A 9199-nucleotide genomic window follows, 5' to 3' on the forward strand; every position below is an offset into this window, starting at 1 on the left:
ATCCCCTCACACATCCTCCTCCCAACCCTTCTCCGCACCCCAAAGGTGCATAGGGCACTGCATTATATAGAAGCAGTGTTATCTTGATCGTTAAATACACGAAGGAAAGGTGATCAGCCTTTCGCTTCAGGTACCAGTCCAGGGTCATATTAAATATATATTTGACTGAAAAATCAATAATATTTATTGCGACCCTCTTGGGAATCAAACCCGGGACCTCCAGCATGGTAGCCTAGAGCGCTAACCGCTACACTATGGAGGCGGACCTCATACATACCCGCCGATTATTCGGATTCCTGAATTGACCACTTTCAATTATTTTAAATACTTGATCATGCCAAGTTTTGCCCGGTCATCCTCTGCTCATGTTCCCAACAAGATTCGCCTCATAAATTTCTTTTACAATCCTTTCTTCGCTCGTTCGTTTAGATCTTTTATAACTAACTAACTAACCATCACGCCGCTTCAGGCAGAGAGAATAGAACGCCACACCACTCTGTCTTTGCAAACATTCTTCGCCTCTTCCACGTTCATGCATCTCCTCATACATACCCGCCGATTACTACGACTCCTAACCTGACCACTTTCAAGTATTTGGCATACCTGATCGTGCCATGTTTTTCTTGGTCTTTCTCGGCATAAATTTGTTTTACCGTTCTTTCCTCACTCATTCGTTCCACATGTCCAAACCATCTCAACGCACCTTTCTTAATTTTATTGATAATGGTTATCTCCGCTTTGCATTCCTTCCTTATTTCACTATTCGAACATCTATCATACATCGTTTTGTCGCACATTCTTCTGAGAGATTGCATTTCGACTGCACTCAGTCTACTTTCATCCTTCTTTTGCCAACTCCATGTTTTACTTCCATACATTAGAGTTGGAACCAGGACTCCGTTGTGCACTGCCAGTTTAGCTTCCGCTGATAGGCTTTTATTTGCCATAACTGATATTATTAGAGGGTATTTCTTTTTCATCGAGAATTTTAATGACTTCCTTTAATCTGACTCTATCGAATGCTTTAGTAAGACCTACAAAGCAGAGGTAAGCTGTCTTATTGAACTCTATTGCTTTTTTAACTAATTTGTCTAACAACAAATGTGTTGAACTTATTTACGTCCGAGTTCACTCGGTTTCTCAGCGTCACATATTTAGCATATTCTTCTGGTGACGGTGAGCTTCTGTATTTCAGATGGCTTTTCTTCGGCGAGTTCCTTGACTTCATCAGTAAACCATTTTATCAATAATGATTATCTCAGCCTTGCATTCTTTCCTTCTTTCACCATTCGAACATCTATCATACATCTTTTTGCCTCACATACAAATAAAACTAACTAACTAACTAACCATCACGCCGCTTCCCCGCAGGGGTAGGCAGAGAGAATCGAACGCCACACCACTCTGTCTTTGCAAACATTCTTTGCCTCTTCTACATTCATGCATCTCCTCATACATACCCGACGATTATTACGACTCTTGACCCGGCCGCTTTCAAGTATTTGACATACCTGATTGTGCCAAGTTTTCCTCGGTCGTCCTCTGCTTCTTTTTCCAACTACATTCGCTCCATAAATTTGTTTAACCGTTCTTTCTTCACTCATACGCTCCACATGTCCAAACCATCTCAACACACCTTTCTTAATTAATAATGTAATAAATAATAAATAATATATATATAAATAATAAATAATGTATGTAAAAATAAAAATAATAGATCAACCTGGCTGATCGGTGATAATATGCGTGAATAGCCTATAAATAAAAAAAAGACATTCATAATAACAGCAATGGGGGCGCGAGATAGAGACAGGCATGAATATAGAAAGAGGTAGAAAGACATTCGCCGGAGCTAGCGGTTGAGTTCGGCTTCGTCCACAGAACCAAAGATCAATTAACGAACATCTATTTACTTATATTTCTTCTTTTTTTATGGCTATTCACCCTTCTAGCCAATGCGAGTTATTTTTTATTTATATATTATTATTTTACACTTTTTACAATTTAAAAAAGATAAATGTTTGAGTTTTTATTATTTACAAAAAAAAACTTCAATTTCATACTATTTCTGTGAGCCTGAGCGGCTCATTATTAGAAAGTGGTATGAAATTGTGGTAAAGTGGTTCGAACCGAAAAACTTTGATTAAAAAATTCGAGACACTAGCCACGGGACCACAACCCGATACGATTTGAATTATTTGTTTTTTTTTTTATTATCTTATTATGTTTTTTGTGAAGTTTATCTGTATGTATTTATATATTGAGCCTTCCTACATGTACTATTGTAACCCACAAATGTATAATTTATATTTTTTATTTTTTAAATGTTTTTCATGATATCTTTAATGATTCTTCTCCACGCGTGCTTTCAATCGTCTTCTGTCCCCTGCATCAATCACCCTTCTCCAGAATCAGAATGTCAATTTGTCACTGACTCACAAAGCCGGCAATTCGCCGCGCCGCACATAGGGGCAAGATGACTCGAAAACAACAAAAGCGCGATCGTGCGGAACAGCTTTTGAAGATAGTTCTGAACGATGCAATCGCCGCAGAATTGAAAATCTAGGGAACTCCACTCTACTTTCACAACTAGGTCATGCAACGACAATGAATCTGAAAGCTTCTGGACAGCCAGTTGCATCCAAATTATTAGCAGAAATAAAAATTATTACAAACAAGTTTGGGAGGTTAATAAGGTTGAGAGGTTAGTGGAAAACGGAATGCTAATGCTGGAGAGGTCTGAAAGGAAGCCGTCATTAAACGGGCACCCAATGAAATAAGATCTAGGTCTCCAATTAATGCCCTGCAAGTGCAGGCCTCTGACGCCCCCTCGGAATTATTAACTATCATTTTTTTAAATCAGAATATTATATTTTTTAGTCGAAAATTTTAAGATAAATTTACATGTCAAGTATTGTCTTCTCAATCCAATTCCATTTTCCACTAACATCTCAATCTCATCGACCTCCCCTAACAAACAAAATTAATTGAAAATCATTTGTAAATGTGTATGAAATATATAAAATAACTAACTAAACAAACCAACTTAATAATGAAGCTAACCCCAATTACAGGAAAACAAACGATTTCAATTCAAATCGTATCGGGTTGTGGTCCCGTGGCTAGTGTCTCGGATTTTTTAATCAAAGTTTTTCGGTTCGAACCACTTTACCACAATTTCATACCACTTTCTAATAATGAGCCGCTCAGGCTCACAGAAATAGTATGAAATTGAAGTTTTTTTTTGTAAATAATAAAAACTCAAACATTTATCTTTTTTAAATTGTAAAAAGTGTAAAATAATAATATATAAATAAAAAATAACTCGCATTGGCTAGAAGGGTGAATAGCCATAAAAAAAGAAGAAATATAAGTAAATAGATGTTCGTTAATTGATCTTTGGTTCTGTGGACGAAGCCGAACTCAACCGCTAGCTCCGGCGAATGTCTTTCTACCTCTTTCTATATTCATGCCTGTCTCTATCTCGCGCCCCCATTGCTGTTATTATGAATGTCTTTTTTTTATTTATAGGCTATTCACGCATATTATCACCGATCAGCCAGGTTGATCTATTATTTTTATTTTTACATACATTATTTATTATTTATATATATATTATTTATTATTTATTACATTATTAATTAAGAAAGGTGTGTTGAGATGGTTTGGACATGTGGAGCGTATGAGTGAAGAAAGAACGGTTAAACAAATTTATGGAGCGAATGTAGTTGGAAAAAGAAGCAGAGGACGACCGAGGAAAACTTGGCACAATCAGGTATGTCAAATACTTGAAAGCGGCCGGGTCAAGAGTCGTAATAATCGTCGGGTATGTATGAGGAGATGCATGAATGTAGAAGAGGCAAAGAATGTTTGCAAAGACAGAGTGGTGTGGCGTTCGATTCTCTCTGCCTACCCCTGCGGGGAAGCGGCGTGATGGTTAGTTAGTTAGTTAGTTTTATTTGTATGTGAGGCAAAAAGATGTATGATAGATGTTCGAATGGTGAAAGAAGGAAAGAATGCAAGGCTGAGATAATCATTATTGATAAAATGGTTTACTGATGAAGTCAAGGAACTCGCCGAAGAAAAGCCATCTGAAATACAGAAGCTCACCGTCACCAGAAGAATATGCTAAATATGTGACGCTGAGAAACCGAGTGAACTCGGACGTAAATAAGTTCAACACATTTGTTGTTAGACAAATTAGTTAAAAAAGCAATAGAGTTCAATAAGACAGCTTACCTCTGCTTTGTAGGTCTTACTAAAGCATTCGATAGAGTCAGATTAAAGGAAGTCATTAAAATTCTCGATGAAAAAGAAATACCCTCTAATAATATCAGTTATGGCAAATAAAAGCCTATCAGCGGAAGCTAAACTGGCAGTGCACAACGGAGTCCTGGTTCCAACTCTAATGTATGGAAGTAAAACATGGAGTTGGCAAAAGAAGGATGAAAGTAGACTGAGTGCAGTCGAAATGCAATCTCTCAGAAGAATGTGCGACAAAACGATGTATGATAGATGTTCGAATAGTGAAATAAGGAAGGAATGCAAAGCGGAGATAACCATTATCAATAAAATTAAGAAAGGTGCGTTGAGATGGTTTGGACATGTGGAACGAATGAGTGAGGAAAGAACGGTAAAACAAATTTATGCCGAGAAAGACCAAGAAAAACATGGCACGATCAGGTATGCCAAATACTTGAAAGTGGTCAGGTTAGGAGTCGTAGTAATCGGCGGGTATGTATGAGGAGATGCATGAACGTGGAAGAGGCGAAGAATGTTTGCAAAGACAGAGTGGTGTGGCGTTCTATTCTCTCTGCCTGAAGCGGCGTGATGGTTAGTTAGTTAGTTATAAAAGATCTAAACGAACGAGCGAAGAAAGGATTGTAAAAGAAATTTATGAGGCGAATCTTGTTGGGAACATGAGCAGAGGATGACCGGGCAAAACTTGGCATGATCAAGTATTTAAAATAATTGAAAGTGGTCAATTCAGGAATCCGAATAATCGGCGGGTATGTATGAGGTCCGCCTCCATAGTGTAGCGGTTAGCGCTCTAGGCTACCATGCTGGAGGTCCCGGGTTTGATTCCCAAGAGGGTCGCAATAAATATTATTGATTTTTCAGTCAAATATATATTTAATATGACCCTGGACTGGTACCTGAAGCGAAAGGCTGATCACCTTTCCTTCGTGTATTTAACGATCAAGATAACACTGCTTCTATATAATGCAGTGCCCTATGCACCTTTGGGGTGCGGAGAAGGGTTGGGAGGAGGATGTGTGAGGGGATGCGTAAAGAAGAATGTGTACAAAGACAAGAGTAGCGTGGTGTGGTGTTCTATTCTCTCTGCCTATCCCTGCGGAAGCGGCGTGATGGTCAGTTAGTTACTTTAGATTGCATTTCTGTAAAAAATTAAGGTCAATGTTGTAAGATCACAGAGAGCGGGATAGGATGATACTTTTCAAGGATCTCGGTCATTAATGAACAAAATAAAAACATATTTAGGAGCATAATATGTTTATTTTCAGGGGGGAGAGTATACATATATATTAGTCACGATGAATAACTCCCAAGAAAATTGTGCAATAACACACGTTTCATGGTTATATCATCTATCTGCCTATACATATCTGCAAACACTAAAACAGTAATTACTGGCTACACATCCAAATAAAACAATGCCGAATCGTCCTCTGTAGTTTATATATTCTGATCCAGCGCTAGGAAATGAAACTGTCCAAAGCGCCAACACAATGGGGGAAATGGAACCCTTCTGCCGCGACAAGTCATTTGCCAATAGTTGCAAGAGTCTGAAAAGGTAACAAAGTTACAGAATTAGTTTTTATGTTTGAAAAATAATTGCTAGCATTACGACCCACTGAGCGATCTCCGATGATGAGGATATCAGACACCGGTATACACTAAGATGGTCTTATAAGGTATACAGTGGCAGGCTTCTCGGAGGGGTTGATATGAAGAGTTCCAACCTCATCATAAAACTACTCGTGGAGCACAGATGGGGGCTGGAAATTTGTCAGCAAAAGAGTCCAGTCCGGTTTTGCGATTGCAAGCTTCGTCGGGCTGGTCTTCTTACATCATATATCCAATATTATTTATTAATTATCATCCATACCTATTTCTTTGTGAACAAAACATGGGCAAGCATTGCACCCACTAGTAAATTGACATTTGTAACTGTATAAGTAAAACTGGAAAACCATTTCAAAATCTATACGCCACGTGCTGTAGCTATTTTTTGAATGACATCTTTTGTGTTTGTTGAATCTTATTTTATATGCATATAGTGCAATAAATAACATTATATGACAATAAATGTGCTTGTAACTATGCCGGTTGTCCGTACTTTACCTAAAATATAACATAAAAACAATAATAAAAACAGACTCGCTGTCAACGGACTGTCAAAATGACATTTCACACAAAGAAGATTGCACAGTTTTTCAGGCATGAAAAACAACAACAAAAACAGTTGATTACCTGCAATGCTGTTGATGGGGTCATTCCGGAGGTTATAGAATACATATTTCTTCTAATTAGCGCTTATTTGAGCAGCAGTCGAGACAAATTTCTTGCGTAATTTGTTTGACAGCTGTTTAGCAAACGGCGGAATGAGAGGAAACGCCTTACCAATAATGAAGTACTCACATTTCCAATATATAATAGTTATTTTCAACACGAGATCACCCGGCTTGTCATTTATTGTTTACAATGAATTATATAAATTAGTTTGTGCAATGAATTCATAACGGCCGCCCGGCCAGACTCGAACGAAGCTTATATACAAAGATTTATATACTAATGATGGCGCTGTAGGTATTCGATTTCGCGTCATATCGCCAGGTTGGCAGTGAAACCTTTCGTCTTTCCAAATTTCGTACTTGAACGTTACAAAACCAGAGAAAATGTAACAAAATCTACTATTTTCCTCGTCGTGAGTGACCAGCATTACGCAAGGGAATGTAGATGGATAGTTCTTGAAAATATGTTACAAAACCAGAGAAAATGTAACAAAATCTACTATTTTCCTCGTCGTGAGTGACCAGCATGACAGTGACATTAGGTAACAAACAGAAATTATTAATTTATATCCAAATAAGCTTAAAACATGAATAGTTTAGTGACTGAATAAAATTACTTCTTACACGAAAAAAATTGTGTTTTGAATTGAGTATTTATTAGACATTTACAAACGAAAATGAAAACCGAACTGGAAATAAAGGATATATTAGTAAATAAATCTGATAAATTGAATTCCTTATGTCGAATTTGTTTATCAGAATGCAGTGAGAGCTCCGACTCTTTATTCGAGCGACGCGAATCCATATCTATTTCTGAAAGGATTATGCAGTGTGCTCGAGTGCAGATACATGATCATGACGGGCTCCCTAACAATATCTGTTCTCCGTGTTCAAGTGAACTGGACATCGCTGATAACTTCAGGGTGAAATGTGAACTCTCCAATTCACTATTCATCAAGTTTTACTTGGCTGGAGAACTCATCACATTGAGCGATAATATCCCAGACCCCGTGAAGGATGAACTCATTCCAAAATTTGAAATCAAGGTAGAAGAGGAATCCATTAACCAAGAAATAGATTATAAAATACCTTACGATAAAAATGTTAAGTATTCAGCTTCGAAACATCATAAAAAGGAATCAAAAAGGACGAACGTGAAAAAAAAACATAAGTCATCTCGTAGGTTAGAAGAAATTCTCTCAGATGCCGATATGGATTCAGATATACTCTTCGTAACTGATTCTTTATCTCCAGCGGAGTCAGATTCAAAAATCAGTTTTGGGAAGGAAGTGGATGGCAAGGCTTGCTGTGAAATTTGCAACAAAGTACTCTGCAGTAAGTATACCTTGGTAAAACATATGAAAACGGTACATAGCGAAGAAAAAAAACGGAAAATGATCTCTGGTTATAGACAAGCGGATAAAAGATTCCACTGTCCGGAATGTTCCTTCTCCGCCCTACGTAAATTCAAGCTTCTGAACCATCTTCGAGTCCACACGGGCGAGCGACCATTCAAATGCGAAATCTGCGGCAATCGATTCTCGCAGAAAACGAATCTCACAATGCACATGAAGATTCACACGGGCAGGATGGATTTTATCTGCGATACTTGCGGTAAACAGTTCCGACATAAACAGAATTACAAGAGACATCAAAGCGTACACGAGAACGCCACCGACTTTACGTGCATCATCTGCGGCAAAAGACTCAAATCGCCGGACACTTTGAAGAGCCACATGAACAGGCATTACAACATTAAAAACTTCAGTTGCGAAACTTGTGGAATGATGTTTGTGACCCGCGTAGAACTCTGCAATCACTCCAAAGTGCACAGCACCGAGAAAAGCTTTCTGTGTGATCTTTGCGAGTTCCGGACGCGAATGAAGAAGAACTTGGTAAAGCACATCCAGCGGCACATAGGTCTGCGCGCATTCAAGTGTGAATTGTGCGATAACTCTTTCTTTAGCGCCGAGAAACTAAGATACCACATGCGAAAGCACACCAAAGAGAAGAACTATTCTTGCCCGGTTTGCGCCATGAAATTTTGCCACAGCTCAAGTGTGAACAAGCACATGGCACGAATACACGGGATCCAGTACAAAGTGAATGACACAGTGGATAGGAGAAAAGTCAAATAAAATAAATAAATATTTAGTTATTACAATAATTTCTCTCCCGTGCTGGTTAATGGTTTCAATATATAGGTCTCTTCCATCTTCCTAAACGAACTAAATTAAATAATACATGGTATATTTGACCAACTAGGGCATTCATTTTCAAATTGTTCAATGTGGTATTATGCACACTGCTTACAAACTAATCATTCGGATGAAAATTCTTTAAGAAAACTCAAAACTGCAGATTAAAATAAATTTTTTGTGACATGATTAACCTGTCCGGGAGTATGGCCGCACATGTACGGCCTTACCAAATTTTCCTCATAAGGAGTATGGCCGTACATGTACGGCCGATACAAAACATGATTTATGACATGATTTATATTAAAACATGTTTGAAACACGATTTACGGCGCAAAATTATCGAAATTTTGATAAATTATGTTTACTAGTGTAAATAAAAAAAAATATTCATGAAAATATGTTGCTTATAGCATGGACTATGATTTAAATTACAAAAAAGTAAATAAAAAAAATACCAAAAAA

The 9199-nt window shown here is 37.8% G+C and overlaps 1 protein-coding gene across 1 annotated transcript; it reads left to right on the plus strand.

Annotated features, from left to right (window-relative positions):
* Positions 1 to 7069: 7069 nt before the first annotated feature.
* On the plus strand, positions 7070 to 9199 carry LOC148302343 (uncharacterized). The gene has a single exon (XM_088271762.1). The coding sequence runs from the start codon at positions 7214 to 7216 to the stop codon at positions 8672 to 8674; it is 1461 nt and encodes a 486-aa protein (XP_088127888.1). The 5' UTR covers positions 7070 to 7213; the 3' UTR covers positions 8675 to 9199.

This window comes from Brachycentrus maculatus, unplaced genomic scaffold, assembly GCF_059751285.1.
Source record: "Brachycentrus maculatus isolate JH-2025_06_01 unplaced genomic scaffold, ASM5975128v1 h1tg000459l, whole genome shotgun sequence".
Lineage (NCBI taxonomy): Eukaryota > Metazoa > Arthropoda > Insecta > Trichoptera > Brachycentridae > Brachycentrus > Brachycentrus maculatus.

Excerpts from the sequence above, each read along its gene's own strand:
- LOC148302343 (XM_088271762.1), top strand. The coding sequence starts at position 7,214 with ATGAAAACCGAACTGGAAATAAAGGATATATTAGTAAATAAATCTGAT.